This window comes from Pogonomyrmex barbatus, unplaced genomic scaffold (genome assembly GCF_055798465.1).
Source record: "Pogonomyrmex barbatus isolate J1 unplaced genomic scaffold, ASM5579846v1 scaffold15, whole genome shotgun sequence".
NCBI lineage: Eukaryota > Metazoa > Arthropoda > Insecta > Hymenoptera > Formicidae > Pogonomyrmex > Pogonomyrmex barbatus.
Window position 1 is genome coordinate 5,246,402 of NW_028297111.1, and position 16,825 is coordinate 5,263,226.

The following is a 16,825-nucleotide window of genomic DNA, read 5'->3' on the forward strand; positions in this document are numbered from 1 at the left end:
AGAGAGCAGCAACGAATCCGACCTTCCGTCGTCCGATCCAGAGCCAACTCCTTATCTCGTACACCGGCAAAACGGGAGATGCGGCGTCCGGTTAAGCCTCCGGTCGTCACCAGCCAGGTCACCTCCCAGCGCTGATCTCCTCCCCTCAGTGTCCGCAGAAGCCTCCGATATTATGCCAGAACCGGCCTCTCGTCTCTCCTCATGTAACGCTTCGCTTCTTTGGTCCTCTCCAAATCTCAGGGTTTGGACTCGCCTGGTCTCTAGCTCTCGCCACTAAATCTCAGGGTTCGGACTCGTCTGCTCTCTAACTCAGAAATCTCCTCTCCGTTCGCCGAAATCTCTTCCTCTTTCATTATTTTCCTCCTCTTCATCCAATTCTCTCTCTCTCCATCTCGTCAGTTGTCGTCACATATAAATGTACTTAATATCCTACACCTGAACTTATTCTATTTATTACTTTTAATATCGCTACATCCTCCAAATCTCTTAATACTAAATCAGCTACGATCGGAGACAATAGGGAACCCATCGGTGTTCCAAAGGTTTGCTCATAAATTACATTGTCAAACGTAAAGAAGGTAGAATTTAGGACAAACGAGACCGCACCTAAAAATTCATCTTTAGGGATGTCGCGGTTCTTTGAGATGTCTCCCCAGCGCCTAGCAATACTCAATTGACAGATTGATAGGAACATTGATGAACAAAGAGACCACATCGAAAGAAACAAGTATGTGATTATCAGTCAATTGTATATTAGATAACTTGTTAACGAGTTTAAAACTATTTTCTATATAAGTTGAAGGCTTTGAGATACTTCTTGAGGAGTTTGTTCAAAAAGGATGCCAGATTGTAAAATGAACTATCAATCACGAGACAATTATTCGAATCCATGACATGGGGTATCCATGTTTGTGTTGAGGAGCCCGTAAGTCCTGGAGAGAATCCCGGTACAGTAGAGGTGCTTGTACAGAGTGTCAGATATGTAGTTAGAGTTCTTCCAGATTTTGAAAATATTTCGCAACTTGTCAGTAATAGTCGTAGGATCCTTCGTGATCACGTTATAAGTCTAAGTATCGTGTAACATATCTTTCATCTTCGTGAGGTAACTGTCTTTATCTAACGCGACGTGGTGACATTATTTTTATCTGCTCGGATGAATATGATGTCAGGATGGGTGCATGTAAATTGTTGTGTGGATTTTAATGGGGAGGGGGGTGGGATAATCTGGCGTTAATACTATTTTTTGGAGGGAGAATATTGAGAGATTATTGATGGTGAGTATTAGCCTGTTCCTCAAGTTCAAGCTTCAAAAGAGAGCTTCTGGATGTTATTTATGTTATTTTCGATGTTCTTAATGAATTCAATTTTTTCCGAGTTGTACAAAGGTAAGGCGAAATTTTCGCCAAGTTGAAGCAAACACTGGACTTCTTAAGGAATATAGCCGGTGAACAGATTAAGAAACTAGCTTTCTCTCAAAGAGAAGATGGGGAGGGGAGGGTATCTTTAAGATAGGAGAAAGACAACGTAATTTGAGATACCAAGGGGTGAATGTATTATTGGTGAGAATGAGAAAGAGGCAGGAGAATGCGAAGATGTTGAGACATGAAAGAAAGCAGCAGGAAAGTGTAAAGATGTAGAGATTGAAGAGAGAGAGAGATTGAAGAGTGTGAAAATACAGAAGAAGTGGGGGGAAGAGAACAGAAATATTTAACTGGTTTAATGTCTCTAACTTCTTCTTGTTTTTTGGTTAACCATTCAAATTTCCGATGCCTTTTATCATTTAATTGTATGTAAAAGTGATAAAGGGACTTATTCTGCGTGATGAAAATTTATGGAATATGTTTCTGGGAATGTGAGATCTTCCTCTCCAACCGGAAAATCTCAGTTTGTGACTGTTTTACGGTTAGGTAAGCATCTTTTAATTCATTCTATTCTATTCTTCAATTCTAATGATGAGCATATCTTTCATATGTTTAATGGCTTTGCTCATATGATGGTTAAATGTTAAGATAAAGTTAAGGTAAAGAAAAAGGAAGTAAGTGGAGGTGGTGTGTGTGAAGTTGGCGTCTCATTTCGCGGAAACTCACAAATTATTGAGAGTTCTGACTTCCTTTCGAATAGTTCTAGAGTTCCTGATAAATTAAACAAGTTCTGCTCATTAAAGCGAAAAAATCGGTTCGGACAAAGTGAGACGCCAGGTTCACGCCGCATCTCACTTTGTCCTAAATAAGTTCCGATGTCCGCCGATGCAAGATTTTGAAAGATTTATAGTTCTACAAGAGTTCTATAAAGAGTTCTGTCAAATTAAAGCAAAAAAAATTATTTCAACATAAATACAGAGTAATTATTAATATAATAAGAGATCGAGTTAAACTACAAACAAACAACTCGGAGTTCTGGCTTAAAAATTATACTTTTCGTATAGTTCTCAACATGCAGAAGCATTTTCTAAAGAGTTCCGGGCAATTATAATAACGTACGATTGTTAAATAAATAAATACCGTCTGTGCATCACGTACTTAGACACATAAGTATGAGACGCTGGCCGCTATTTCGGAGTTTTGATTTAACCCGGTATATTGTTCGTAAGGTTATGAATATATTACATATATAAAACATTTTGTAAAGAGTTCTGAGCATTACAATATATTATGATGATATCATTTCAAAACAAATAAACAAATATCGCCCGAACTTTTTACAGAGAATTAACTGAAACCCTGTCTGTGATTTCGTTATTAATGTATTTTGAAATTTCTAGTTTGTGTTATTAACTCGTTGAAAATGTCCTAAATTAAATAAAAAATAAGTATGTGATAAATTTTAAAAATAAATTTCTTTTCTTCATTCTTACCATATAACTAAAAGTAAAGGATACATAAACGTAATAGAAATATGTTGATGCACATTATTTTCAAATAATGTATTTCTTTTTACATTATATTTTTATATTTTTTTATATGTTTATATATATGAAAATTAATGTATGGTAATTACTGTATCTTATTAATCTAATTAATATATCGTTTTTTTATATTTTTTTCTGTTTTTGTACTTTTTTTGTATTTAAGCCAGATTATTATTTAAGTCACAACTCCGAAATAGCGGCCAGCGTAGCTCATATCTATGTGTCTAAGTACGTGACGCTCGGGTGATATTTATTTATTTAACAATTGTACGTTATCGCAATCGCCCGGAACTCTTTAGAAAATGCTTCTTCATATTGAGAACTATATGAAAAATATAATTTTTAAGCTAGAACTCTGAAATAACGGCTAGCGTCTCATACCTATGTGTCTAAGTACGTGACGCTCGGACGGTATTTATTTATTTAACAATTGTACGTTATCGCAATTGCCCGGAACTCTTTAGAAAATGCTTCTGCATGTTGAGAACTATACGAAAAGTATAATTTTTAAGCGAGAACTCCCAGTTGTTTGTTTGTAGTTTAGCTCGATCTCTTATTACATTAATAATTACTCTGTATTTATGTTTAAATAATTTTTTTTGCTTTAATTTGACAGAACTCTTTATAGAACTCTTGTAGAACTATAAATCTTTCAAAATCTTGCATCGGCGGACATCGGAACTTATTTAGGACAAAGTGAGACGCGGCGTGAACCTGGCGTCTCACTTTGTCCGAACCGATTTTTTTCGCTTTAATGAGCAGAACTATTTATTTAATTTATCAGGAACTCTAGAACTATTCGAAAGGAAGTCAGAACTCTCAATAATTTGTGAGTTTCCGCGAAATGAGACGCCAACTTCACACACATGTGGAGGTGTAATATAAAATTCCAAACACTTCTTAACAAACTTTATGCGTGTGTTCATGATAACGGTCTTGCGATGCTTAATTTAATTCTTTACGTCAACGGAATAAGGGCCGAAAATTATAAGAATAAATTTAAAAAATATAAATTGACGCATTTTCCAGTCAATAATTAAATATAGATATGCAGTAATTAAATATTAATGAAGTGATTCTCGGTATTAAATATGATATAAATGAGCAAATGAGAATCAGCGCTGTTTACGGCGCGCAATTGACACTCTTTATTACAATTTAAATATATAAAACATACGTTTCGATTCTAATTTGAGTCATCTTCAGTGCATACAAAGACAGAGATAAGGTACTGCGATGTGCTCACCGATGTGCTCACCGATGTCTGAAATATTTTTTTGAAAGGTTTTATATTTCATTGACAGTTTTCTGAAAGCTTTCCAAAATTTTTCGGTGCTGTGTGGGATCTATTACATTCATTGCGTACACTTAAGCGCTACCATATATAAACACATTTATATTACATACCCAAAATATAATAATCAATAATGCAACGCGTTCTGATACAAAATATGATGAGTGGAGTGATTTTCTAAAAGAGAAATAACGTGAGAATTGGAAAATGTATCGATATGTATTGCTATTATTTGTTTGAATAGGATTAGTAATAAACCTCGTAATCAGTTACGAAGTAAGTTTGTCAAAATAATTGTTTGGGCCTTATTTGTTGAAGAAAAAAGAGGAAAAGACGTTTAAAATTATTTTAGTATCGGGACACTTAAAATCGACAAAAAACGAGTAAGGGAAAGAAAGGGTTCTCGAATACCGCGGCACGTAACAAATAGTATTGTGTGTGCAAACGTCGCTCCGTCTTTAAATTCCTTATTTATATATTTATTATTTATTTTTTGTTTATATAGTGTTTATAAACATTCTATATGCAAGTAGTAATTTTTGTGCGCAAATGAACTGTTGGCAAATGGAATGTAGGCAAATGACACTGCTAGCAATTAATTTTGTAGATTACATTCTCTCACAAAAATATCTTTATAGAAAAAAAAGTTAAATCACTTCTAAACCAGCAGCTTTTACACAGATATTTGAAAAAGATACTTAGAAAATATTTAAAAGAGCTATAACTTAGAACACACAAATATTTAGAAAAAAATAAGTTGACAAAATCTTTATCATTTTGCCAATGTTTTAATGTATAACATACATCCTTAAATAACTAAATATCAAAATTAGAATTAAAGTTAAGTAAAGAAAGATTTAATTAGAGATTTAATAATTTAATCAAAGAACGGAAATTAAATAATTAAAATTAGAAGAAAAGAACAAATATTATGCTCATGAAAAAATGAAATTTATGTGGCTAAACGTAAAGGTAGCAGTCACGTATTTATTTAATATTGCATGGGTATAAGAAAAACTGGTTATCAATTTTATAGTTTATTCTTGGACGGTATCTGATATTTTTGCACAATATATTAACAATTATTATTTTGTCAACTCGATAAAAAAATACATAGAATATTGATATATTATAGTAATATTAGGACACTCTGAACCTTACCCTTAGGTCAAAGTTGAAAGCAACAAAAAAAAAACACACGCACACGCACGCACAAACACACACGCGCATGTATTTATTTATTCTTTTATGATGATTTGTGGAGAAATTGGGCCAGCGTTCGATAATTTTCTTCCCTTAGTTCATTAAACATATATGTACAATGTCATAACGTTCATCTTTCTATTTCTATCGAAATACACAGATTATCTTTTATAATTATTTTTATATTCTAAACTTATTATTTTGCAAAAACTCACATTTGTGCTTCTTCTTCAAAGTTAAACTATATTGTATTTGCAAAACTAAAGAATTTCTTATTTCAAAATTACAATGTTACAAAAAATTTGAAGATTTCCATGGACCAAATTTAATATATCTAATTTTTTCGTAAGACTTGAAAATTTAATTATTGGATAAATTATCAGGATACAAAAGATATTATATTGCGCAGAAAAAAAGTTACATTCACTGATCATGCAAAAAATATATATATTAAAAGGAATGAACGGACATTCGTTCTATATTGAATATCTCGCTGAGCATTGAGTTTAAAATAATTAATACTAGCATGTAATTTAAATTCTCTCAATATCTTTTTGATATTTTTTATAAGACTAATAATTTTTATTATTTTATTTTATAAATCATTAAGAATTTGTAAAAAATTAGTACCTTGATGTAGATTAATATAAATGTAAAGGTTTTCTTTGACTTTATCTATTATTCGCCATTTTTATGGAAAAGACAAAATCTTTAGAAAATGCAAAACAGAATGCTTAGGCGTCAGGAATGATAGAAGAATAGGAAGGTATATGCAACTGTTGAAATAAATCTCAATTTCGAAGCTTAGGAAGTTGATCTCACAAAATAAATTCTCGATTCCTTTTAATTCAGCCATTTTTTGCATAGTAGAAATATCTCATATAATCTAAAGAAATACAGGATGATTCAGAACAACCGTTTGTCCGTTGCGCGCGCGCGCGTGTGTATGTGTGTGTGTGTGAAATAAGCATGCATGCATGTGTTTCATGTATTCATCAATACTCACGTCTAGCGATCAGCTGATTGCATCGAGTGCCCACGTAATCGTTCTGAATCACGTCCTGTATACAACACATCGACCGAAAAAATATGTTATATATTCCGAATGTGTGTTCATCAAGAAATGTTTCTTTCTACCATAGTAATATTCGCAAAAATAACATCTAATAACATTTAATTTACAACAAAGAATTATTTCGAAATATTTAAATGTTTTCTATAAATTTTTTGAAATTGCAAAACAAATTTTCTAGCACATTTCCAAAATAATTGCTTTTTGTAATATTTAAAAATTTATAAAGAAGATTAACGATATCTTGAAATTCTGATCAAAAGTCATATAAATATATTCATCTTCTATAAAATTTATTTTTTTTATTTTGACATCTTACTTTTTAATCATATTATGAAGAATTTTAAAAGTCTATTATTCTTAGCAAAACTTTATATCAGAGATACCTACCTTTTTATCTAATCATGCCATTATAGATTGGAATTTTTGGTGTATCATCATTTTTGATGTATTTGCCAGAATAAGGCAAAAGGAATAAGGCAAAATAAGTAAAAGGAAAAAAAAAAGTCATAATCTTATTTATACTTTCCTCTTTATATTGAAAGAGGAAAGATTTCTTTTGTTTAACAAAGTTATCATTTTTGTTTTTTTAATTTTTTTTTTAGTGCATTTTTTGGATGATGTGCATGATATATCAGTTATCCTTGGGTGCTTTCCATTTAGTGACACAAGTCGACACAAGTATCATTTTGTCCTTGTTAATCATTGAAAATCAAGAAAGATAGAACGATACTTGTGTCGATTTGTGTCACTAAATGGAAAGCATCCCTTGTTATTCACTGCATATTAAACAAAGATAAATGATGCGCTATACGTATCATGCAAGAGATAGAACGCATCCTTTAACAACGCGTGGTTCTTCAGTCGCGTCACTAATTGTGTGTCTTTGCGTGTCATTAGTGGCACGCCTACTGCCAAGTTGGCTATTCCTGCTCTTTTGCAAAATTCTTCATAACATGAACATTTTTCATTCACTAAAACGTAAAATCGAAATAAAGAAGATACATTTTATTTAAACAATATGTATGGTTCTGATCAGAATTTTTTAAATTAAATTATTAATTTATAAAAAATCTTCAAATGTCACAAACATTTTTTACATATTACAAATCATTATCAAACATCATATTCAATATCCAAAAATTTATAGAAGCACTTCATCTGGTTCAAAATATTAAAAAATATATTCTTTTGTATTCTAATGTAATTTACATGTAAAATATTTATCTTCAAGCTTGCGAACTTCTATTCACCGTAACAAGGAAAACGTCACTTTTTTCAACATAAAAAACTATATAACGACACGCCTTATAAGAATACTCCGCTAAGAATACAGCTTTTAGAATGTTTAGGACGTACGTGCATTAAGGGAGGATTCTGGTCTAGAAGCTTGATTTTTAGGCTATCTTGATGAATTTTTTCTGAAAAATTTATAAGGTCTCATTCAAATTAGGGTTTCTGTTACATATTAGTACACATTTCAAGTATCTTTCAGAATTTTTTTATTGTAATCCAAGAAATAAGCCCTGTATAATAGTTTTTGTGAGACCGTGAAAAAAATAAGGCGCTGCATGATTGCGACTCATCCGAAACAAAAAAACCAAAGAGATTCTTATAATATAATTATACAGGCTATTATACAGGCTTATTTCTTGGAATATTACAATAAAAAAATTTTGAAAGATACTTGAAATGTATACTAATATGTAGCAGAAACCCTGATTTGAATAGACCTTACGAATTTTTCAGAAAAAATTCATGAAGATAGCCTAAAAATCAAGCTTCTAGACCAGAATCCCCCCTTAACAGTCAATTAATATAACTCAATCTCGCGACTGTACATAGTAGGATCATTTTCAACCCCAAGAAAACTCCATCAAACTTTAATTCAAATCTTGTGATTATTAGAGTGATTATTAATATTAAATTTTATCATCTTTCTTTGTTTTATAATACATAAAGAAAAAGCGGATAATGGATATATTAAATTGAAGGAAAGAGAACTTTTGAATTTTTATAGATTGAAGTCAAATTTGATCCCACTGTATTACAGTTGAGAATAATAAATTTTGTACGTACACTAAATGCTCAAACTGTACAATGGAAACAAACGAGACATGCTTAAATTATTAAATTATCAAGTTTTCAAGAAGTTATCCAACTCATAAACATTTGTATTTCAGTTTTTTAAATAAAATAAAGATAAATCTTTTTCATAAGATTTTTTCATATAATTTTGCCATTTCATTTGCCTATATTTTACAACAGATTGTAAAATATTGAAAACGTAATGTATCATATGATAAATATTTTAAAGATTTGTTTCATACACTAATTTGAGCACTATGCGCACATACGTACATACACATATACACATATACATACATATTCTACTTATTGAAAATGTCCTGCGTAATGTCGCTACATTTTAAGCAGCAATCTTGCAAAAGAATGGAATGTGTTGCGCTTTTTATGGTACATAGATAACATGAATGTTATACTTTGTTAGTAATTATATTTACAAGATTTATAAATCACACATCTAATAAAAAGTGACACAATCGTGCCTATTGCAATTCGCTTACGCCCTATCCTCTCCGTGAAATCGATGTTATCGATTCATCTGATGATTGTTTTGTTGTCTGACAATCATTTCGCAATTTCCAAAATTTCAAGATTCTAAAGCCAATTCACAATTCCTGGTTCAAAGAATCTGAAGATTTATGAGAATCTATGATTAGAAATTTTCATAAATCTGAGGATTTGGCAAGTTAAAAATCTAAATACATTGAGTTTCTTAGATGCAAGGATATACAAAGTTTTAAATTTATAACTGTCAGAGAAGGAAATTGCTTATGTTAAAAATATTTAAAAATATCTCTTTATTTAAAATCCTTATTAAAAATCGAGAAAAAATATAAAACATAATATAAAACATAAAGATTTCTGAATTCAAACACCCAATTATTTGAAGATTTTATCGTCGAAATTCTGTTATGAACTCATGCATCTAAGATTCTTTTTTTTCTCTCCATAACTATTTATAATATTCTTTCCTTTTCAGAAATCTCTTCTTGCCTGATTCTTCTATTCTTTCAGAAAGAAATCCCAATATTCTCATATTTGTGGATCACTAGATAGAGACTTAAATTAATCATCATCTGTTAAAAACATCTCATACGAATAGCTTAATAAATACCGACCAGTTACGAAAATAATTCGCACTGTTTACGTAGAAGTAGTAAACTAATTTACGTTTATGTCCCTATGTATTCTTCGCAAACTCATAAAATATTTCCATCCTGCATTTCAAGTTCGAAACACAACAGATTTGAAGGAATTCTTAAATAGAGAGAGATTATAACCCTAGCACTCGGACTTGTCCTCCTCGACCAGTTGTTGGGTATCCTTTCCTGAATCAATGGGTGTAGGATCTAGTTCTCTCCTTTTTAGATGCAGTTGCGGGGGTTCTTTGTGTTGTATACTAGAAGGTTTCATTTCCGCCGGTACCTCGTACATATTACCGGCGCCAGTGCCGTTTGTAGCGCCGCTCTCCATATTTACCGCGTCGTACATGGGATTGCTGAAGTCTCGATTCTTATTAACAGTAACATCGTTCAAGTTGTATTCCACGTCAAGAGGTTCCTGTAGTTATGACAATATGATAATAATTAGAACAAGCATAGATATAAGTAAACTTTATCAATATATTACACTTATACATGATCCATTAATTTAAAATGATATGTTCAATGCAAGCAACTTACCATCCTTTCATGAGCTTCTGCACCAAACTCTACATTGCTGCCTTGTCGGAAGGAAACGCTTTGAGCACCTGTGAGACTGCCAAGGCCACCAGGCTTGCCACTATAAACAATGATAAATAACAGTTTTATAAAGAAAAAAATTATTGTAACATTTGAAAGTTATACTTACAATGGTCGCTTTTTGAGAACCATGAAAATCGCGGCAGCACAGAACAACACCAACAAACATATGACTATAGGAATAACTATAGCTGCGGTAGATCCATTCGCTCGAGCGGCAACTGCCGCCGTTTCACAGAATTCACCGCGGAATCCTTCGTGACAATTGCATGCCAGCTTATCATCTAATTCTTGACATCGTCCGCCGTTCTGGCAACGACATATTCTGGGCGCCGGTAGAGGCCTTTCGTTAGTAGCATCGCAATGTCTCTCATTATCATCTCTCATCAGACGTTGAAGAGGGCCAACGCTATCTGAGCAAAGACAACGGTGGCCGCCAGGAATTGTTACGCACAGATGAGTACATTGATCGTTATGGCATGGATCTCTGAGGCTGGTATTGTATCTCAGCTGATGATAGACTCTGATACCTCCAGGACTAGGAAGATTCTTAATGATAGTTTGCGGGACTCCTCTGCCAAATTTATCTTGTCGAATAAGTTCACCTGTTTGTTTAGTAGTCCAATAAAGGTTGTTCTCGAAAACATCCAATGCTATTGGATTTCTAAGTGGTCTGCCCTTCAAAACTATTCTTCTGTTGGTACCAACCAAATTAATAGCCTCAATAGTGTCCAATTTGCTGTCGGACCAATAAAGCGTATGCTCCATAGCATAATCAATAGTAAGCGACGAAGGACTAGCAATTCGTTCTGTCACAAGTGATTTACGTCTAGCACCATCCATCCAGGCTATCTCAATCTTTGGTTGATTACCCGAGTCAGCCCATATAACCTCTCCTCGTTCAGGATCAACGACCACTGCTGTTGGTTGTTCGAGATTTGATGTAATAATACTACGCCGATATCTACCATCCGATTTGGACACGACAATTTGACCACGAGGAGTAATTCCTGATTGATCAATTTCGCTCCAATATAAATTGCCAGATATCCAATCTATTGCTAAACTTGTTGGCCTAGAGTCAGCTATAAAAATTGATATTATTAGTAAAAAATACGTCATGTTATCTATCTTTTAAATAAAAGACAACTATAATTGTAAAAAATTGTAAAAAATATTAAAATTTAAAAGTTGTTTTGCACTCGTAATGCAAAAATTTAAAAATTTTAAAGTTTCAAAGATTTACAAAAACAGTGGTTGATTATATTGAAAGAATCAAAATTTTAACTAAAACCTGAAGGATTAAAATTTGTGCAAAACTAAAAACATCATTTCAATGAAATATAATTAATAGATTACAAAATTGAAAGGTATATGTACTTCTCATATTGAGATCTTGCGCATGTCCAATCTTTGCTTCGCCTTTTTTAGCGTTTATCATATAGGACCGTTTGATAGTATTATCATACGAGTCAATCCAGAAAATATATTCCGATCTAGGATCGAAATCAATGGCTTGTATCCTCTTCTCATTATCTATGACGTCCATTTCTTCTCTCGTGCGCAGATCATAAGCTCTGAGTTCAGGTCCGTTAGCAAATAGCAGAACAATATTATCATCTTTAGTTCGACAGACACCACTGTGTCTATCTGATAATTGGAAACCTTGGCGGCAGGAGCAGGCGTATGTGCCGTTTAAGTTCGTGCAGATGTGAGAGCATTGATGCTGACCCGTTTGACACTCGTCGATGTCTATACAGTGCTTCCGATTATCCTGCGAGATTATGTAACCGGGATAGCAGCCGCAAATATAACCGCCATCAATGAGATTATGACACTCGTGCGCACAACCGCCACGGTCATTATCTGAACAATGATGACTGTGATCTGAAAAAGGTAACACAATGTCTGATGATTCTAATCATGGGACATAATGAAAGGACATATGATAGTAATAAAACTCACGGCATCCCAATTCATCTGACAAATCCTCGCAATCATCCGCGAGATCACAAAGTTTCAAACGATCGATGCATTTCTTGTTCGCACAGGTATATTCTGAAATCGGATCACATGAACGAGTCTGCTTCACACACATTGTCATATTATTCTCGTCAGAACCATCGCCACAATTGTCGATCCCGTCGCATAATTGATACCTAGCAATACACTTGTGATTGGCGCACTGGAATCGTCTGTGTGTATCACACTGAAAGTTTGCTACAAAGAACATACACAGTAACATTACCACGTTATTTTCGTTACACAAAAGACTCGAATTGGTAATGAAGTTTACCACACATAGTGGGACTCTCGTCGGAATTGTCACCACAGTCGTCGGTACCATCACAGATGTCATTCAACGAAACGCAAAGGTTATTATTACATTGGAATCGTGATTGCGGACAATATTTTCCTCCAGGATATCTCGGTGGGCAATTGATCTCGTCGCTCATATCACGGCAGTCTCGCGCACCGTCACAACGAAGATACGACGCGATGCAATGTCCGCTAGCACATTGGAAACTTTCGTTCTGCAACAAATATATATATTTTATGCAAATTATATTTAAAATATATAATTATAATAATATTACAAATCAATTAATGCGTTTAAATACTTTGCATGTCCATTGATGGCATTGCTTCTCGTCGCTGTTGTCGCCACAATCGTCCTCGTTGTCGCATCTCCATCTGGATGCGATACATTTGCCGTTTCTGCATTTGAATTCAGACTCGGAACATTGACGATACTTGTCCTTACACATCGTGCCAGCCTCGTCGCTGCCATCTCCACAATCATCAGCAAAATCGCAAAGCCACTGTTTCGGTACACATCGATTATTGTTACACTTAAAGTCCATGTTGAGATCACACTTCGGACAATTTTCCGGACGTTCGTCGGAACCGTCACGGCAATCATCCTTGCCGTCGCAAAACAGCCATTTTGGTATGCATCGATAATTCGCATGTCCTGGACATCTTTGCCATCCGGTCGTACAATTTCTTTGGCGACACATATACGCTGGCTCGTCACTATCATCACCGCAGTCATTATCAGAGTCGCACATCCATAACTTCGGAATGCACTTGCCATTTTTACAACTAAATTCGGTGCTTGGATCGCAGGTACGATTGTCTAAAACGTAAAACAGATTATATAAATCATCGCAAAAGTACATCGCAATCTGTAAATTTCGAGATAAAATTGAAAATAATAAAGAACAATAAAATAAACAACAATAAAATGAAAAAAATATTTCGAACATCTTTTATTCAAAATAGAGTTCTTTATAATCAATACAGCACTCTGCTCTCGTTAATCTTCGCAATTGAGTACTCCTCTTTCGTAATCGTCTTCTGCTAATCAGTCACGCGGCTTGAATTTTTAAAATATAAAAAAAATTGCAATTGCGAATTGCAATTTTTTTCATGCTAACATAATCATGCTAATTTCTCGTTAACCCACAGACAATGAATACTTTGTCATTTCATTTCGGAATTATAGATGAAACACCAGCTTTCATTGCCAATAATTGAAATTAATATAAATTTATAATTGAAATTTATTATAAGTGAAAGACTAAAGATTTTTGATAATATTCCAAAAGTTCAAGCTACTGTAACCGATCAACAAGAAACGATTATAAAAAGGAAGACGTGAGTGAGCGCGCGCGCGCGCGTGTATGTGTGTGTGTGTGTGTGTGTGTGTGTGTGTGTGTGTGTGTGTGTGTGTGTGTGTGTGTGTGACTTCCTATAATTTACATTTTGTATAAATCATAAAATTACAAAGATACCCTTTATTTGTTAATTTGTTTTAAGTTTGTTAACATCACTTTTAAATGTTAAATTTTCATATAACCGATTATAGAAAAAAAGTATTATTAGTTCTTTATTCAGTGAATTCTTATTTACTATAAAAAGCTTAAAAGCAATCCTTTATGACTTTTGACACAAAATTCTTGATACAAAATTCTTTTTTCAATTAAAAACTTTAAAAGTTATATCATTGTTACACCGTTTTATTAATAATAAAAACTCTAAAAACTTGTTCTTTTTTTCTTGAAAATAACGCTCAAAAATGATAATCCTTGAATTATGTCATTGTGATAAATAAACTAACAAATGTGGATAAAAAATATTAAATAAAAATATTTACGACAAATAGAAGGATCTTCATCGCTGCCATCTTTACAATCAGCATCTCCATCGCATTTCCAGGAATCATGTATGCAACGACCATTGGATTTACACTTGAACTCGAGTTCCCCGCACTCGAGTGCGCATTTAGCTTCGTCGCTTTTGTCACCACAATCGTCGGCTCCGTCGCAAATTGTAACGCTCAGCGTACAATTACCATTCGCGCATTGAAACATGCTTGGCCGACAAATCCTCGTTGGACAGCTTGATGACTCATCAGAACCATCTTTACAATCTTTTTCTCCATCGCACCTACGCGTGCAATTCTTATTGTCATTTTTCTATTAAATGCTCGGCAAAAGGAAATGCGACTTAATATGAACATCTTACCTCCAATACCAGGGAATGCATTTTTCGTCAGGTGGTCCACAACGATGCTGACCTGTAGTGCAGTTTGCTATACACGTTTTACCATCTTTGTCCAGAATGAACTGATTTGGGCATTTGCATTTATAAGAGGTGACTCCAGGCTGGCCGTATCCCTCGAGCAAATATGAACTAGCAGGCGGTGCGATTAGACAGAGATGTGAACAACCGCCATTGTTCTCCGCACAGGGATTGTTATAAGGCAACTGCCGAAGAGGATGATATGCGTGGATGTCATAGGGTCGATGGGTGGTATTGCGAAGCACTTGTAGGCGAGCACCGGAGAACTTTTCCGCCCTGCTAATCGCTTTTAGATTCCAATCGGTCCAATAAATGAAATCGTCGAACACAGTGATGGCAAACACGTGCGGGACTGAAGCACCAGATAAAACAATCCGACGATTGTGACCTTCGAGATCGGCAAAGGCGATATAATCTAGATGAGCATCAGCCCAGAAGATACGATCAGTAAAATAATCGATCGTCAGAGCGTTCGGCCAGGCGATATCGTCTTCCCACGTCAAAATTCGAGTGAAATTACTGCCATCCATGCCTATTTTACCGATGTACGCCTGAAATTCAGATCGTGATTCGACGATTATTGTTTTGTAATTGTATTTACAGTACAATTATACGAAAGAACTATGACACTTATTATTAATTATAAAATAATATAAAATCTACCTGAAGATGCCAAGATGTAAAATATAGATATCCGGTACCGGGATGAACCGCGATTGCACGCGGATCCGCTATTCCATTCTGCAAAGTTTTTCGGTTTGTGCCATCAAGTTCGGCAACGTCCAAATGCTTCGCGTGACGATCTAACCAATACAATTTCCGACCAATCCAATCGATAGCGATTCCTTCGAGACCCAAACTGTCGTGACGGATGATAGGTTCTCTCTCGCCACCATTCACTGGTGCTCTAAATAACAAAAACATTTAAATAAAATAATCTCGTTAGCAAGAAAAATATCCGTTTTCGTGTAATCATTAAACATCAAAATGAATATATACTATATATATGCAGTATGTATAATGAAAGAGTGATTTTAAACTATTTTAAAATATTTGGCCAAATATAAATTTAAAAATAGTTTTATTAGTTTATTTAATTTTTTTACTTTTAAATATTTTTATTTATTTTATTTTTAATTTATTTCATTAAAATTATCTGTATAAGATCTAAATATGATAATAATACTGATAATAAAAATTTTTCATATTCTAATAATTAATTTATATGTTTTATAATACTTTTTATAATAATTATTTTGATGGTTTAATAAAAATATTTTCAAATCTAGCCAGATCTTCAAATACTTCAGCAAAACCATTCTTTCCGTATATATTTATTATTGCGGTACCTGTATATTGTTTTCGCGGTAACATCGCAAAAATATAACATCTGTTGGCCGTAATCCGCATCAAGTGCAACAACGTTAATCAGATCCTGATGCATCAAGCTATAATTGGATGCGTCGGTCGACATATTTCTAACGTAATACTTATTCGTAAATATAATCCATGGTTGAATATTGTCTCTTCGCTTGCACGTATGTTCGTCAGCCTCTCTCTCGTACCAATGTTCGTTACACTTGCAATAGTAGCCGCCAGGTGTGTTTTCACATTGTTGGCTGCACACTTGAGGCGTCTCGATGCACTCATCAATATCGTCACAGGCCTTGCCATCGGCCAGCAGTTTATAGCCAGGGTTGCACTCGCAATAGAAGCTGGTCGGTGTGTCCACACATTTGTGTCCGCATTGATTCAACTCGACACGGGCGCACTCATCCACGTTACAGTGCAACGGCTCGTCGCTCTCGTCAGCGCAATCAGGCTCCTTGTTGCACACCAACTGCGAATCAATACAGTTGCCGTTCGCACACATAAAGTCCTTTGGATTCGGACATGTCGTGTTTTTCCCTTTAGATGCTAAAGAGATTAAACAG

At 34.1% G+C, this 16,825-nt stretch overlaps 1 protein-coding gene and 1 long non-coding RNA gene across 4 annotated transcripts in view; one reads left to right on the forward strand and one right to left on the reverse strand.

Annotated features, from left to right (window-relative positions):
- Positions 1 to 16,825, forward strand: part of LOC148937301 (uncharacterized) — a 181,268-nt gene that overhangs the window by 16,389 nt on the left and 148,054 nt on the right. The gene's annotated exons all lie outside the window — the stretch shown is intronic.
- The window catches only part of mgl (low-density lipoprotein receptor-related protein megalin), an 83,779-nt gene continuing 73,185 nt past the window's right edge, over positions 6,232 to 16,825 (reverse strand). Inside the window, exons 19-29 of the mRNA XM_089073740.1 lie at positions 16,241 to 16,808; positions 15,555 to 15,798; positions 14,835 to 15,442; positions 14,464 to 14,756; positions 12,926 to 13,443; positions 12,601 to 12,838; positions 12,270 to 12,524; positions 11,685 to 12,191; positions 10,414 to 11,389; positions 10,245 to 10,344; positions 6,232 to 10,122 (exon numbers count right to left, since the gene is read on the reverse strand). Of these exons, the coding sequence (XP_088929866.1) occupies positions 9,844 to 10,122; positions 10,245 to 10,344; positions 10,414 to 11,389; positions 11,685 to 12,191; positions 12,270 to 12,524; positions 12,601 to 12,838; positions 12,926 to 13,443; positions 14,464 to 14,756; positions 14,835 to 15,442; positions 15,555 to 15,798; positions 16,241 to 16,808 (4,586 nt within the window). The 3' untranslated portion in view covers positions 6,232 to 9,843. The remainder of the gene's footprint in view (positions 10,123 to 10,244; positions 10,345 to 10,413; positions 11,390 to 11,684; positions 12,192 to 12,269; positions 12,525 to 12,600; positions 12,839 to 12,925; positions 13,444 to 14,463; positions 14,757 to 14,834; positions 15,443 to 15,554; positions 15,799 to 16,240; positions 16,809 to 16,825) is intronic.